Source organism: Engystomops pustulosus, unplaced genomic scaffold (assembly GCF_040894005.1).
Source record: "Engystomops pustulosus unplaced genomic scaffold, aEngPut4.maternal MAT_SCAFFOLD_395, whole genome shotgun sequence".
In the NCBI taxonomy this organism is placed as follows: Eukaryota; Metazoa; Chordata; class Amphibia; order Anura; family Leptodactylidae; genus Engystomops; species Engystomops pustulosus.
The window spans coordinates 57,532-74,471 of NW_027285274.1; the positions used below are offsets into that span (position 1 = coordinate 57,532).

At 56.4% G+C, this 16,940-nt stretch overlaps 1 protein-coding gene across 1 annotated transcript; it reads right to left on the reverse strand.

Moving 5' to 3' along the window:
• Positions 1 to 822: 822 nt before the first annotated feature.
• CFAP91 (cilia and flagella associated protein 91) lies at positions 823 to 16,440 on the reverse strand. The gene is made up of 16 exons (XM_072132329.1): positions 16,361 to 16,440; positions 16,053 to 16,210; positions 14,192 to 14,272; positions 12,888 to 12,944; positions 12,634 to 12,803; positions 12,341 to 12,518; positions 12,103 to 12,260; positions 11,280 to 11,462; positions 10,830 to 10,969; positions 6,839 to 6,955; positions 6,685 to 6,756; positions 6,414 to 6,560; positions 3,408 to 3,629; positions 2,209 to 2,357; positions 1,054 to 1,145; positions 823 to 978 (listed from the first exon to the last, which is right to left on the reverse strand). Exons 1-16 carry the CDS (start codon positions 16,361 to 16,363, stop codon positions 863 to 865), a joined length of 2,043 nt encoding a protein of 680 aa, XP_071988430.1. The 5' UTR covers positions 16,364 to 16,440; the 3' UTR covers positions 823 to 862.
• Between the last annotated feature and the right edge of the window lie 500 nt (positions 16,441 to 16,940).

Here is a 16,940-nt window from a genome sequence, read left to right on the forward strand (position 1 = left end):
TCCTTTCCGGTGTGATACTGCTGAGCCGTGTATCTAATCCTCTCCGGTGTGATACAGTCTGCTGAGCTGTGTATCTAATCCCATCCTGTGTGATACTGTCTGCTGAACTGTGTATCTAATCCTCTCCGGTGTGATACTGCCGAGCCGTGTATCTAATCCTCTCCGGTGTGATACTGCCGAGCCGTGTATCTAATCCTCTCCGGTGTGATACTGCTGAGCCGTGTATCTAATCCTCTCCGGTGTGATACTGCTGAGCCGTGTATCTAATCCTCTCCGGTGTGATACTGTCTGCTGAGCCGTGTATCTAATCCTCTCCGCTGTGATACAGTCAGGACAGGTTTGTTCCCTTCTCTTCCCATACGTTTTCTATAGATCCCATTATTTGCACTTTTGCTGTTGCCATGGTGATGTATACAAGTGTCAAGGCCTCTGTTTCTATGATACTCTCCTGGTCTCCATGGTAACGCTGATAGTTTGTATCCATAGCAATCACATCATGGTCATTGCTTCTTGTGTTGGCCCCGGATACCCGGGAAGACGCATTCTGTGCATCACGTTCCTGCGAGCGCCGCTGTGATGTCATGAGAGGCCCCTGTGATGTCACACACACACCCCCTCCAATCCCAGCATGAAGTTATCCCATCCATCAGACCCCCCCCCCCCCCCCCAGGCCCCCTTTAGCCCGTGTCCCCTGCGGCCGATGCCCCTCCCCCGCTGTCTTGTTATGATGGATTTTCATCCCTTTACAGCAAGCAGAGATCTTGACAGTGTAATAAATGGAAACATAAGTTCTGCTAGGACAGAAATGACAACACTCAGAGCTGAATATGATAATGAGGTATAATGTAGCCCCTCCCCCTTGTCACTCTCCCTGCTCCGGGGGTCCTTCGGCTTGGCTGCTGTCGCTCAGCAGAGTCCGGGTGCGGCTGTGGATGACGCGGTGCGCTGCCTGTAGATGCCTGCGCTGGGACATCCTCACTGCAGAAGACATGGAGGTGACACTATGGGAGTGACAGGGGGCGGGGCATACGCTGTATACAGCCGCGCTCTCACCTCGCTCTCTGACGCTCGTCTTCTGGATTTCAGGAATAAGGAAACTATAAACCAGCTCCGCCACAATCTCCTCCGACTGCAGACCGGTGCGACTGAGGAAGAAGGACAGCGTCACACCAGGGACTGACAGGAGGACACGCCCTGCAGGACCGGCTCCAGGACTGACGGGAGGGGCGGGCCCAGGGACTGACGGGAGAACACACCCTGCAGGACCGGCTCTAGGACTGATGGGAGGGGTGGGCCCAGTGACTGACGGGAGGACACGCCCTGCAGGACCGGCTCTAGGACTGACAGGAGGGGCGGGCCCAGGGTCTGATGGGAGGACACGCCCTGCAGGACCGGCTCCAGGACTGACGGGAGGGGCGGGCCCAGGGACTGACAGGAGGACACGCCCTGCAGGACCGGCTCCAGGACTGACGGGAGGGGCGGGCCCAGGGACTGACGGGAGAACACACCCTGCAGGACCGGCTCTAGGACTGATGGGAGGGGTGGGCCCAGTGACTGACGGGAGGACACGCCCTGCAGGACCGGCTCTAGGACTGACAGGAGGGGCGGGCCCAGGGACTGACGGGAGAACATGCCCTGCAGGACCGGCTCCAGGACTGACGGGAGGGGCGGGCCCACTGACTGACGGGAGGACACGCCCTGCAGGACCGGCTCCAGGACTGACGGGAGGACACGCCCTGCAGGACCGGCTCTAGGACTGATGGGAGGGGTGGGCCCAGTGACTGACGGGAGGACACGCCCTGCAGGACCGGCTCTAGGACTGACGGGAGGGGCGGGCCCAGGGACTGACAGGAGAACACGCCCTGCAGGACCGGGCCCACTGACTGACGGGAGGACACGCCCTGCAGGACCGGCTCTAGGACTGACGGGAGGGGCGGGCCCAGGGACTGACGGGAGGACACGCCCTGCAGGACCGGCTCCAGGACTGACGGGAGGGGCGGGCCCAGGGACTGACAGGAGGACATGCCCTGTAGGGCGGCTCTGTGACGGACAGGAGGACATGCCCGGTGACTGACAGGAGGACAGGTAAGGGAGTGTTTGGGGCAGACGCAGTGTGGAGTAATAGAAATTGTTCAGGACATAATGACTATAATGGGGGGACGCTGCAATGTGCGGCACATGACAGTAGGGGGCAGTCTCCTCTCCCACCTGCTCTCCATCTGGTAAGCGATGTCATTGATGTCCTGGGCTTTCCTGTGGATTTCCTCTCTGGCCTGATCCTCAGCCGTGTGCACAGCCGTGCGGAGGATGACGTCTTCCAGATACGAGTCCACGGTGCTCTGATGTATGTTCACAACCTGCAGGACAGACAGACGGACGTCACACCGCACGACCCGCAGGACACAGACAGACGGACGTCACACTGCACGACCCGCAGGACACAGACAGACGGACGTCACACTGCACGACCCACAGGACACAGACAAACAGACGGACGTCACACTGCACGACCCGCAGGACACAACCAGACAGACGGACGTCACACTGCACGACCCGCAGGACACAACCAGACAGACGGACGTCACACTGCACGACCCGCAGGACACAACCAGACAGACGTCACACCGCACGACCCGCAGGACACAACCAGACAGACGGACGTCACACCGCACGACCCGCAGGACACAACCAGACAGACGGACGTCACACTGCACGACCCGCAGGACACAACCAGACAGACGGACGTCACACCGCACGACCCGCAGGACACGGCCAGACAGACGTCACACCGCACGACCCGCAGGACACAACCAGACAGACGGACGTCACACCGCACGACCCGCAGGACACAACCAGACAGACGGACGTCACACCGCACGACTCGCAGGACACGGCCAGACAGACGGACGTCACACCGCACGACCCGCAGGACACAACCAGATAGACGGACGTCACACCGCACGACCCGCAGGACACGGCCAGACAGACGGACGTCACACTGCACAACCCGCAGGACACGGCCAGACAGACGGACGTCACACCGCACAACCCGCAGGGCACGGCCAGACAGACGGACGTCACAGCGCACGACCCGCAGGGCACGGCCAGACAGACGTCACAGCGCACGACCCGCAGGGCACGGCCAGACAGACGTCACAGCGCACGACCCGCAGGGCACAGACAGACGGACGTCACACCGCACGACCCGCAGGACACAGACAGACGGACGTCACACCGCACGACCCGCAGGGCACAGACAGACGGACGTCACACCGCACGACCCGCAGGACACGGCCAGACAGACGTCACAGCGCACGACCCGCAGGGCACGGCATGTATTATGATATACAATCTATAGGCTAGTTATACCTTGGAGGAATTGATGATTAAGCCATTACCAAACCCACCTGCCTGAAGATCTCATCCTCCTCCCGTCTCCGCCTCTCCTCCACTTGTCTCCGCCCACTCTCTTCCGCTTCTCGTGTACGCCGATGGCGTTCGGCCAGCATAGCAAAGGCGTGGATCCTGCGCTCCTCCTGCAGCCTGACCAGCTCCTTGGAGAGGAAGTCAAACATGTCGGAGAGAACATCCCCCTCCACCCGCGCCAGCCGCTCGTCTTCCTGGGCAGCCTATAGGAGGAGACCATCATATATAATGTATATATCTAACTAGAACGCTACAGATACGTATAACACAACAACTCTCAGCACTCTCACACTGCTCCTCTCCCTTCTGTACCCAGGGACAGTCTCCTCTCAGCACTCTCACACTGCTCCTCTCCCTTCTGTACCCAGGGACAGTCTCCTCTCAGCACTCTCACACTGCTCCTCTCCCTTCTGTACCCAGGGACAGTCTCCTCTCAGCACTCTCACACTGCTCCTCTCTCTTCTGTACTGGAGGACAATCTCCTCTCAGCACTCTCACACTGCTCCTCTCCCTTCTGTATCCAGGGACAGTCTCCTCTCAGCACTAACACTGCTCCTCTCCCTTCTGTATCCAGGGACAGTCTCCTCTCAGCACTCTCACACTGCTCCTCTCCCTTCTGTACCCAGGGACAGTCTCCTCTCAGCACTCTCACACTGCTCCTCTCCCTTCTGTACCCGGGGACAGTCTCCTCTCAGCACTCTCACACTGCTCCTCTCCCTTCTGTACCCGGGGACAGTCTCCTCTCAGCACTCTCACACTGCTCCTCTCCCTTCTGTATCCAGGGACAGTCTCCTCTCAGCACTCTCACACTGCTCCTCTCCCTTCTGTACCCAGGGACAGCCTCCTCTCAGCACTCTCACAATGCTCCACTGATCCCACTACTTTTTGTACCACGGACAATCTTCAGCCGGTATTCACACTGCTCCCCCTTTTATTATATAAAATTCCTATAATATTAATGTGTCTAACAGAGGCTGCAGCACAATGTTGGGAGGCTGTGAGAGTGCTGAGGGGAGACTGTCCTCCAGTACAGAACAGAGAGGAGCATTGTGAGAGTGCTGAGGGGAGACTGTCCTCCAGTACAGTAGAGAGGAGCATTGTGAGAGTGCTGACGGGAGACTGTCCTCCAGTACAGTAGAGAGGAGCATTGTGAGAGTGCTGACAGGAGACTGTCCTCAAGTACAGAAGAGAGAGGAGCATTGTGAGAGTGCTGAGGGGAGACTGTCCTCCAGTACAGAAGAGAGAGGAGCATTGTGAGAGTGCTGACGGGAGACTGTCCTCCAGTACAGTAGAGAGGAGCATTGTGAGAGTGCTGACGGGAGACTGTCCTCCAGTACAGTAGAGAGGAGCATTGTGAGAGTGCTGATGGGAGACTGTCCTCCAGTACAGAAGAGAGAAGAGCATTGTGAGAGTGCTGACGGGAGACTGTCCTCCAGTACAGAAGAGAGAGGAGCATTGTGAGAGTGCTGAGAGGAGACTGTCTCTGGGTACAGAATGGAGGGGGAGCAGTGTTAGTGCTGAGAGGAGATAGTTTCTGGGTACAGAATGGAGAGGAGCAGTGTGAGAGTGCTGAGAGGAGACTGTCCCTGGGTACAGAAGGGAGAGGAGCAGTGTGAGAGTGCTGAGAGGAGACTGTCCCTGGGAACAGAAGGGAGAGGAGCAGTGTGAGAGTGCTGAGAGGAGACTGTCCCTGGGTACAGAATGGAGAGGAGCAGTGTGAGAGTGCTGAGAGGAGACTGTCCCTGGGTACAGAAGGGAGAGGAGCAGTGTGAGAGTGCTGAGAGGAGACTATCCCTGGGTACAGAAGGGAGAGGAGCAGTGTGAGAGTGCTGAGAGGAGACTGTCCCTGGGTACAGAAGGGAGGGGGAGCAGTGTTAGTGCTGAGAGGAGACTGTCCCCGGGTACAGGAGGGAGGAGGAGCAGTGTGAGAGTGCTGAGAGGAGACTGTCCCTGGATACAGAAGGAGAGGAGCAGTGTGAGAGTGCTGAGAGGAGACTGTCCCTGGATACAGAAAGAGAGGAGCAGTGTGAGAGTGCTGAGAGGAGACTGTCCCTGGGTACAGAAGGGAGAGGAGCAGTGTGAGAGTGCTGAGAGGAGACTGTCCCCGGGTACAGAAGGGAGAGGAGCAGTGTGAGAGTGCTGAGAGGAGACTGTCCCCGGGTACAGAAGGGAGAGGAGCAGTGTGAGAGTGCTGAGAGGAGACTGTCCCTGGATACAGAAGGGAGAGGAGCAGTGTGAGAGTGCTGAGAGGAGACTGTCTCTGGGTACAGGAGGGAGAGGAGCAGTGTGAGAGTGCTGAGAGGACTGTCCCTGGATACAGAAGGGAGAGGAGCAGTGTGAGAGTGCTGAGAGGAGACTGTCCCCGGGTACAGAAGGGAGAGGAGCAGTGTGAGAGTGCTGAGAGGAGACTGTCCCTGGGTACAGAAGGGAGAGGAGCAGTGTGAGAGTGCTGAGAGGAGACTGTCCCCGGGTACAGGAGGGAGGAGGAGCAGTGTGAGAGTGCTGAGAGGAGGCTGTCCCTGGATACAGAAGGAGAGGAGCAGTGTGAGAGTGCTGAGAGGAGACTGTCCCTGGGTACAGAAGGGAGAGGAGCAGTGTGAGAGTGCTGAGAGGAGACTGTCCCTGGGTACAGAAGGGAGAGGAGCAGTGTGAGAGTGCTGAGAGGAGACTGTCCCTGGGTACAGAAGGGAGAGGAGCAGTGTGAGAGTGCTGAGAGGAGACTGTCCCTGGGTACAGAAGGGAGAGGAGCAGTGTGAGAGTGCTGAGAGGAGACTGTCCCTGGGTACAGAAGGAAGGGTTAGCGGTGTGAGAGTGCTGAGAGGAGACTGTCCCTGGATACAGAAGGAGAGAAGCAGTGTGAGAGTGCTGAGAGGAGATTGTCCTCCAGTACAGAAGAGAGAGGAGCAGTGTGAGAGTGCTGAGAGGAGACTGTCGCAGGTACAGACGTCCTCCTTTCATGTTTTCCTGATATTTTGGATGGTGCGCACCTTATGCTCTGTTAGCTCCCGCTGTCTCTGGAGGGCGAGTGTTGCCTCTTTCTCCTCCTTCTTTAGCAGTTGCCCCTCCTCCTGCAGGGCGTGGGTCGTGCGCAGCTCCCGGATCAGCTCCAATCGCTTCTCCTTTCCTTCGAACATCTGCAATGGGATGAGGTGTATTTATTACCACACACCCTGGGGTAATAGGAGAACAGGAGGCGGGGTCAGCGGCCCACTAACCCCCTGCGCATGGCCGCCCTCTAGAGGAGACTCCTGTAATTACCAGGTTCTGTGCGGCTCGTCCCCGAAGCAGCTTCTGTAAGAAGATGATGGCCAGCTCCTTCTCCTCCTCACCCTGGAAGGGAGGATATTGAGGGTGATGATCCTGACACAAGAGGCAGTGACACCTCCCTACATCATCAGCAGAAGATACTCACCCCGGGGGGCTCCGGCACTCTGGGGGTGGCAGGACGGGGGGACGGCTTCTCTATCTTCTGCAGGAAGCGCAGCGGCTTGTGCGATACCGGGGAGCGGGTTTTCTTTTCCTGCAAAGCCTGAAGAGAGACAACATCTATCCAGCCGGCTGATACCAGAGAGCAATAGAGAGATGAATGCAATCTATTACCCTCTGTTATCAGCCATTACACCCCGGGGAGAGGAGACTGTACAGGGGGGATACAATCTATTACTCTCTGTTATCAGCCATTACACCCCGGGGAGAGGAGACTGTACAGGGGGGGATACAATCTATTACTCTCTGTTATCAGCCATTACACCCCGGGGAGAGGAGACTGTACAGGGGGGATACAATCTATTACTCTCTGGTATCAGCCATTACATCCCGGGGGGAGGAGACTGTACAGGGGGGATACAATCTATTACTCTCTGTTATCAGCCATTACACCCCGGGGAGAGGAGACTGTACAGGGGGATACAATCTATTACTCTCTGTTATCAGCCATTACATCCCGGGGAGAGGAGACTGTACAGGGGGATACAATCTATTACTCTCTGTTATCAGCCATTACATCCCGGGAGAGGAGACTGTACAGGGGGGATACAATGTATTACTCTCTGTTATCAGCCATTACATCCCGGGGAGAGGAGACTGTACAGGGGGATACAATCTATTACTCTCTGTTATCAGCCATTACATCCCGGGGAGAGGAGACTGTACAGGGGGGGGATACAATCTATTACTCTCTGTTATCAGCCATTACACCCCGGGGAGAGGAGACTGTACAGGGAGGGGGGGGGGATACAATCTATTACTCTCTGTTATCAGCCATTACACCCCGGGGAGAGGAGACTGTACAGGGGGGATACAATCTATTACTCTCTGTTATCAGCCATTACACCCCGGGGAGAGGAGACTGTACAGGGGGGATACAATCTATTACTCTCTGTTATCAGCCATTACACCCCGGGGAGAGGAGACTGTACAGGGGGGATACAATCTATTACTCTCTGTTATCAGCCATTACATCCCGGGGAGAGGAGACTGTACAGGAGGGGATACAATTTATTACTCTCTGTTATCAGCCATTACATCCCGGGGAGAGGAGACTGTACAGGGGGGGATACAATCTATTACTCTCTGTTATCAGCCATTACATCCCGGGGAGAGGAGACTGTACAGGGGGGATACAATCTATTACTCTCTGTTATCAGCCATTACATCCCGGGGAGAGGAGACTGTACAGGGGGGGGAATACAATCTATTACTCTCTGTTATCAGCCATTACATCCCGGGGAGAGGAGACTGTACAGGGGGGGGGATACAATCTATTACTCTCTGTTATCAGCCATTACACCCCGGGGAGAGGAGACTGTACAGGGGGGATACAATCTATTACTCTCTGTTATCAGCCATTACACCCCGGGGAGAGGAGACTGTACAGGGGGGATACAATCTATTACTCTCTGTTATCAGCCATTACATCCCGGGGAGAGGAGACTGTACAGGGGGGGGGATACAATCTATTACTCTCTGTTATCAGCCATTACACCCCGGGGAGAGGAGACTGTACAGGGGGGATACAATCTATTACTCTCTGTTATCAGCCATTACACCCCGGGGAGAGGAGACTGTACAGGGGGGATACAATCTATTACTCTCTGTTATCAGCCATTACATCCCGGGGAGAGGAGACTGTACAGGGGGGGGGATACAATCTATTACTCTCTGTTATCAGCCATTACATCCCGGGGAGAGGAGACTGTACAGGGGGGATACAATCTATTACTCTCTGTTATCAGCCATTACATCCCGGGGAGAGGAGACTGTACAGGGGGGGATACAATCTATTACTCTCTGTTATCAGCCATTACACCCCGGGGAGAGGAGACTGTACAGGGGGGATACAATCTATTACTCTCTGTTATCAGCCATTACACCCCGGGGAGAGGAGACTGTACAGGGGGGGATACAATCTATTACTCTCTGTTATCAGCCATTACATCCCGGGGAGAGGAGACTGTACAGGAGGGGATACAATTTATTACTCTCTGTTATCAGCCATTACATCCCGGGGAGAGGAGACTGTACAGGGGGATACAATCTATTACTCTCTGTTATCAGCCATTACACCCCGGGGAGAGAAGACTGTACAGGGGGGATACAATCTATTACTCTCTGTTATCAGCCATTACATCCCGGGGAGAGGAGACTGTACAGGGGGGATACAATCTATTACTCTCTGTTATCAGCCATTACACCCCGGGGAGAGGAGACTGTACAGGGGGGATACAATCTATTACTCTCTGTTATCAGCCATTACACCCCGGGGAGAGGAGACTGTACAGGGGGATACAATCTATTACTCTCTGTTATCAGCCATTACACCCCGGGGAGAGGAGACTGTACAGGGGGGGATACAATCTATTACTCTCTGCTATCAGCCATTACATCCCGGGGAGAGGAGACTGTACAGGGGGGGATACAATCTATTACTCTCTGTTATCAGCCATTACACCCCGGGGAGAGGAGACTGTACAGGGGGGGATACAATCTATTACTCTCTGTTATCAGCCATTACATCCCGGGGAGAGGAGACTGTACAGGGGGGGGATACAATCTATTACTCTCTGTTATCAGCCATTACATCCCGGGGAGAGGAGACTGTACAGGGGGATACAATCTATTACTCTCTGTTATCAGCCATTACACCCCGGGGAGAGGAGACTGTACAGGGGGGGATACAATCTATTACTCTCTGTTATCAGCCATTACATCCCGGGGAGAGGAGACTGTACAGGGGGGGATACAATCTATTACTCTCTGTTATCAGCCATTACATCCCGGGGAGAGGAGACTGTACAGGGGGGGATACAATCTATTACTCTCTGTTATCAGCCATTACACCCCGGGGAGAGGAGACTGTACAGGGGGGGGGATACAATCTATTACTCTCTGTTATCAGCCATTACATCCCGGGGAGAGGAGACTGTACAGGGGGGGATACAATCTATTACTCTCTGTTATCAGCCATTACACCCCGGGGAGAGGAGACTGTACAGGGGGGATACAATCTATTACTCTCTGTTATCAGCCATTACACCCCGGGGAGAGGAGACTGTACAGGGGGGGATACAATCTATTACTCTCTGTTATCAGCCATTACATCCCGGGGAGAGGAGACTGTACAGGGGGGGATACAATCTATTACTCTCTGTTATCAGCCATTACATCCCGGGGAGAGGAGACTGTACAGGGGGATACAATCTATTACTCTCTGTTATCAGCCATTACACCCCGGGGAGAGGAGACTGTACAGGGGGGGGGATACAATCTATTACTCTCTGTTATCAGCCATTACATCCCGGGAGAGGAGACTGTACAGGGGGGATACAATCTATTACTCTCTGTTATCAGCCATTACATCCCGGGAGAGGAGACTGTACAGGGGGGATACAATCTATTACTCTCTGTTATCAGCCATTACACCCCGGGGAGAGGAGACTGTACAGGGGGGGATACAATCTATTACTCTCTGTTATCAGCCATTACATCCCGGGAGAGGACACTGTACAGGGGGTTACAATCTATTACTCTCTGTTATCAGCCATTATCTCTCCTCCCCGTTGTGCAGGTTGCGGCAGATAATCCTGTAGCATCTCGGGCTCTTGGTGAATCTGATCTGTTTTCAGGATGTGACACAGTTGCTCCTTTTGGTACTTTATTTGTTGTGTCGATGCGCAGTAATACATGTGGCGCCCACTAGTAGCACCCACCGCGCACCCCTTTAGGTGCAGAGTTTTCATTTATACACGTACAAGCTCCAAAGTCACTTTTTTCAGTGCAAACTGGAACATAAAACTGGAGCAGACACAATAATGTATCAGGGCCATTGTATTGTAGGGAAGAGCTATGATCAGTAGTGCCCCCTGTGTCTGCGCCTGGTACTGCAGCCCCCATCATCTCATCACCTGGTGCACTTGTTGCATCTGGCGCTCCAGCAGGGCCTGGCGCTTCAGGAAGCCGTCCTTGGTCGTGCTCTTGGGTTTGGGGACACGGATACGAGGTTGGGTTACAAAGTCAGGGAGATTTGCCTCCAAGTCCAGCAATCCTGTGCAGAAGAAGACCCAGCAGACAGAGGCTCATTACTCCAGTCACTACCAGATCTGCAGATAACCTTTATATTTAAGCGGTTTCCTCAGATCCCATAATGCTTTGCACTGTGACAGCATTGTGGTAGATTACACTGATATATAATGGGGGAGGAGGGGGTGACCATGTACAAAGGGTCAACTAGCAGAAGTAGGATTGCAGCTCCGGAGGTAACTAGTGTATGGGACACAATTTATCATCACGACTGTGAATGCAGCTCTGGCAGTGACTGGAGCAGTATATACCTCATGACCTGATATGATAATGACCTTGGTAGGAGCTGAGGAAGGGGCTCTTCACTATGAACTGATCTGACAGTCGGTCCGGGAAGAACCCGATGCGAGTGAGCGGTGCGTAGGTCTGGGAGGAGGGGTCCGTGTAGTCCCTAATCACGTCGCGTCTCTCCAGCTTCTCCTCAATGTTCCCCATCTTCTGGGACAACTTCCTGATGGCTGCAAAGACAATAACAGGGTGATGCTGGGTGCAGGTCTACAGTGACCCCAGGAGGCGCATAACCCAGGAGTAGCCTCTTATAGAGCATCGGGGGGGGGGGGGGGGAGTGTGTGATCAGACCCCCTGTAATCATCACAATCTGTCAGGGTGATGCTGGGTGCAGGTCTACAGTGACCCCAGGAGTAGCCTCTTATAGAGCATCGGGGGTGCGTGTCATCAGACCCCCTGTAATAATCACATATCAGGGTGATGCTGGGTGCAGGTCTAGCAGTGATCACCCAGGAGTAGACTCTTATAGAGCATCGGAGGGAGCGCGTCATCAGACCCCCTGTAATCATCACATCTCTGCACAATCTGTCAGGGTGATGCTGGGTGCAGGTCTAGCAGTGATCACCCAGGAGTAGCCTCTTATAGAGCATCGGGGGGAGCGCATCATCAGACCCCCTGTAATCATCACATCTCTGCACAATCTGTCAGGGTGATGCTGCGTGCTGGTCTAGCAGTGACCCCAGGAGGCGCATCACCCAGGAGTAGCCTCTTATAGAGCATCGGGGGGAGCGCATCATCAGACCCCCTGTAATCATCACATATCTGCTGTCTGGGGGTCCCGGGTGCCCCGGCCGCCATGTTTCCCGTCACCTCTGATGTGCTCTGCCCGTATTCTCTGTGCACGCTCCTCCCGCCCGTTCTGCAGGTGGCTCCACTTGGTGTCCAGCCTCTTGCCGTCCTCTTCCTTTTGGGTTTCTTTCCGTTTCTGGAGAAGTTTCCGGAGCACCTCCAGCCGCGCCGCCTGTAACCTGTAAAGAAGAGGCAGAGGTAGGAGGAGGGGCTTGCTGAGGACTCCGCCCACACAGCATGGCGCAGCGGGTGCACTTACTTCTCTATCTCCTGCTCCCTGAAGGCCCACTCCTTCCTCTCCTGCTCGTCCATCATCCTCCTCCTCTTCTCCAGCTGCGAGGGGTCGCTGAGCGGGGGCAGGGTGGCCTCCCACGCCCGCTTCTCCCGCGCTCGCTCTATCATCTCCACCTCAGCCAGGCCGGCCGGGAGCCCTCGTCCTAGGGAAGTCACCTCATCTGATACACTGAAACAAACCCCCTGCAGAAGGCTCCCTGTTCCCATTCAATAACAATAATGAGGACTAGCAGAGGTCATGGGTCAGAGGTCACTCACCCCATGTAAGGTTCGCCAGCATCAGGACCTCTGGTACCGATCCAGCTCGCACCACAAACTCTGGACTGTAGGGGTCGGTCTGTGCCTCGCTGTCCCGGTAGTCGGTCTGGATGCCCACAGTGCGCACCAGGGGGGAGGGCGCCCTCTCTGGCCGGGGGGTGACCTCCGCCCTGTCAGGAAATATAGAGAAGATGGCGCTCACCTCTAGAGAGCAGGATAGCGCCTCATGTGTCTGGCCGAGGTTCTGCACTCACCTGGAGACCGCAAGGAGCACGCCGGGCGCTGTCTGCTGCGAGAAGGGGATGAGCGGCCTGGAAAACAGGGGACAGCATGTCACATGACCAGGGCGAGCCATTAACCCCCGCAGTGCTGACATACAGGACTCCTGAATCTTATGTAAAGATCGAAGAGTCAGTGGATTCTGGATCACACGCCAGCGCCGAGCCAATCACACGCCAGCGCCGAGCCAATCACACGCCAGCACCGAGCCAATCACACGCCAGCACCGAGCCAATCACACGCCAGCACCGAGCCAATCACACGCCAGCACCGAGCCAATCACACGCCAGCTTCTTCACCGAAACTTGGTTTAGAGACTCTTCAACAACCAGAGGGGGAGCGGCTGCACCTCCACCAGCACCTGCACCTCCGCCGCCACCTGCACCCACACCGGCCCCTCGGCCGCCACCTGCACCTACACCTGCCCCTCGGCTGCCTCCTGCACCTACACCTGCCCCTCGGCCGCCACCTGCACCTGCCCCTCGGCCGCCTCCTGCACCTACACCTGCCCCTCGGCCGCCACCTGCGCCTACACCTGCCCCTCGGCCGCCTCCTGCGCCTACACCTGCTCCTCGGCCGCCTCCTGCGCCTACACCTGCCCCTCGGCCGCCACCTGCACCTGCCCCTCGGCCGCCACCTGCACCTGCCCCTCGGCCGCCACCTGCACCTGCCCCTCGGCCGCCACCTGCACCTGCCCCTCGGCCGCCACCTGCACCTGCCCCTCGGCCGCCACCTGCACCTGCACCTGCCCCTCGGCCGCCACCTGCACCTACACCTGCCCCTCGGCCGCCACCTGCACCTACACCTGCCCCTCGGCCGCCACCTGCGCCTACACCTGCCCCTCGGCCGCCTCCTGCGCCTACACCTGCCCCTCGGCCGCCACCTGCACCTGCTCCTCGGCCGCCTCCTGCACCTACACCTGCCCCTCGGCCGCCACCTGCACCTATACATGTGTTGAGGCCAAGCTAGGAAATGGTCCCTCCTCACCTGGAGACCCCCTTCCCTCCAGCAGTGGTATCTGGATTCGGTGTGGGGCGGAGCCGCTCATTCTGACCCCAGAGACGTGATTGATGTCTGGCCTTACCATGTCCAGCAGGGGGCGCTCTGAGATGGACGGTTCCACTCTCCCCCGGGTAATAAGATTTAATCTCTAGATAATGTTCTCTCTAAACCCCGCGGCCACAGAGATGTCAGAGGTCATGCGACCCCCAATGCTGCATAACCTCTGACCTCTGTGTCCTTCATTCGAGATTACACACTGGACCAGCAGCACCAGTACCTCTCAAAGAACTTGTATCTGTTCCTCCCAGAGACATCTCCAGGATCAGCATCTCCTCGGGTGACGGCTGTCGCCTGCGAACTGGAACACAAAGGGTTAAAAAAAGAGAGATTGAGATTTACCAAGTATCATGTGTCTGCACTGCCCCCTGCTGCTCCCCCCAGGTATTACACAGATCTCCTCCATGTCTGCACTGCCCCCTGCTGCTCCCCCCAGGTATTACACAGATCTCCCCCCATGTCTGCACTGCCCCCTGCTGCTCCCCCCAGGTATTACACAGATCTCCCCCCATGTCTGCACTGCCCCCTGCTGCTCCCTCCAGGTATTACACAGATCTCCTCCATGTCTGCACTGCCCCCTGCTGCTCCCCCCAGGTATTACACAGATCTCCCCCCATGTCTGCACTGCCCCCTGCTGCTCCCCCCAGGTATTACACAGATCTCCTCCATGTCTGCACTGCCCCCTGCTGCTCCCCCCAGGTATTACACAGATCTCCTCCCATGTCTGCACTGCCCCCTGCTGCTCCCCCCAGGTATTACACAGATCTCCTCCATGTCTGCACTGCCCCCTGCTGCTCCCCCCAGGTATTACACAGATCTCCTCCATGTCTGCACTGCCCCCTGCTGCTCCCCCCAGGTATTACACAGATCTCCCTCCATGTCTGCACTGCCCCCTGCTGCTCCCTCCAGGTATTACACAGATCTCCTCCATGTCTGCACTGCCCCCTGCTGCTCCCCCCAGGTATTACACAGATCTCCTCCATGTCTGCACTGCCCCCTGCTGCTCCCCCCAGGTATTACACAGATCTCCTCCATGTCTGCACTGCCCCCTGCTGCTCCCTCCAGGTATTACACAGATCTCCCTCCATGTCTGCACTGCCCCCTGCTGCTCCCCCCAGGTATTACACAGATCTCCTCCATGTCTGCACTGCCCCCTGCTGCTCCCTCCAGGTATTACACAGATCTCCTCCATGTCTGCACTGCCCCCTGCTGCTCCCCCCAGGTATTACACAGATCTCCCCCCATGTCTGCACTGCCCCCTGCTGCTCCCCCCAGGTATTACACAGATCTCCTCCATGTCTGCACTGCCCCCTGCTGCTCCCTCCAGGTATTACACAGATCTCCCCCCATGTCTGCACTGCCCCCTGCTGCTCCTCCCAGGTATTACACAGATCTCCTCCATGTCTGCACTGCCCCCTGCTGCTCCCCCCAGGTATTACACAGATCTCCCCCCATGTCTGCACTGCCCCCTGCTGCTCCTCCCAGGTATTACACAGATCTCCCTCCATGTCTGCACTGCCCCCTGCTGCTCCCCCCAGGTATTACACAGATCTCCTCCATGTCTGCACTGCCCCCTGCTGCTCCCTCCAGGTATTACACAGATCTCCTCCCATGTCTGCACTGCCCCCTGCTGCTCCCCCCAGGTATTACACAGATCTCCTCCATGTCTGCACTGCCCCCTGCTGCTCCCTCCAGGTATTACACAGATCTCCCCCCATGTCTGCACTGCCCCCTGCTGCTCCCCCCAGGTATTACACAGATCTCCTCCCATGTATGCACTGCCCCCTGCTGCTCCCTCCAGGTATTACACAGATCTCCTCCATGTCTGCACTGCCCCCTGCTGCTCCCCCCAGGTATTACACAGATCTCCCTCCATGTCTGCACTGCCCCCTGCTGCTCCTCCCAGGTATTACACAGATCTCCCTCCATGTCTGCACTGCCCCCTGCTGCTCCCCCCAGGTATTACACAGATCTCCCCCCATGTCTGCACTGCCCCCTGCTGCTCCCTCCAGGTATTACACAGATCTCCCCCCATGTCTGCACTGCCCCCTGCTGCTCCCTCCCTATCAGCTATGACTTACATGTTCATGTGGCGGAGGGCGCTCAGTCTCTGCTCTTCTCTTCCTCTCCACTGACGATTAATGAATTGGGGTACAGGGTCTCGGAGTTGTAGGCGCAGGGTGAAGCGCGGCTGATGCACCAACTCACTAAACATTGTGGGGAATTTCGGGACTTTTTGCTGAATGTAAAAGAGAAGCTTCAGGTCCTGCACAATATACTCCGGGGAAAAAGGTGGGGGGTCAGGGCCCATGCACTATACGCTACGTGGGGAGCCCACGCCTTATACGTTACGGGGTCACATCCAGATATCCCCCTAGTAATAGCTCACCATACGGTCATGTGACACGTGCGCCCTAAATGTCGCCTGCACATGGTCCTTCTCGCTGGATAACGTGTGCACAGGATCTGAGGAGAGAAGCGACATAAGGGTGTATACAGGGTGCAGGGGGAGGCAGGTATTAGGGTGTATACAGGGTGCAGGGGGAGGCAGGTATTAGGGTGTATACAGGGTGCAGGGGGAGGCAGGTATTAGGGTGTATACAGGGTGCAGGGGGAGGCAGGTATTAGGGTGTATACAGGGTGCAGGGGGAGGCAGGTATTAGGGTGTATACAGGGTGCAGGGGGGGCAGGTATTAGGGTGTATACAGGGTGCAGGGGGTGGCAGGTATTAGGGTGTATACATGGTGCGGGGGGGCAGGTATTAGGGTGTATACAGGGTGCAGGGGGAGGCAGGTATTAGGGTGTATACAGGGTGCAGGGGGAGGCAGGTATTAGGGTGTATACAGGGTGCAGGGGGAGGCAGGTATTAGGGTGTATACAGGGTGCAGGGGGAGGCAGGTATTAGGGTGTATACAGGGTGCAGGGGGAGGCAGGTATTAGGGTGTATACAGGGTGCAGGGGGAGGCAGG

Excerpts from the sequence above, each read along its gene's own strand:
- CFAP91 (XM_072132329.1), bottom strand. Across the intron at positions 10,970-11,279 it reads CTTCCTCAGCTCCTACCAAG|GATTGCTGGACTTGGAGGCA; the intron begins GTCATTATCATA and ends TCTTCTGCACAG. Across the intron at positions 1,146-2,208 it reads GCTTACCAGATGGAGAGCAG|TCGCACCGGTCTGCAGTCGG; the intron begins GTGGGAGAGGAG and ends CTTCTTCCTCAG.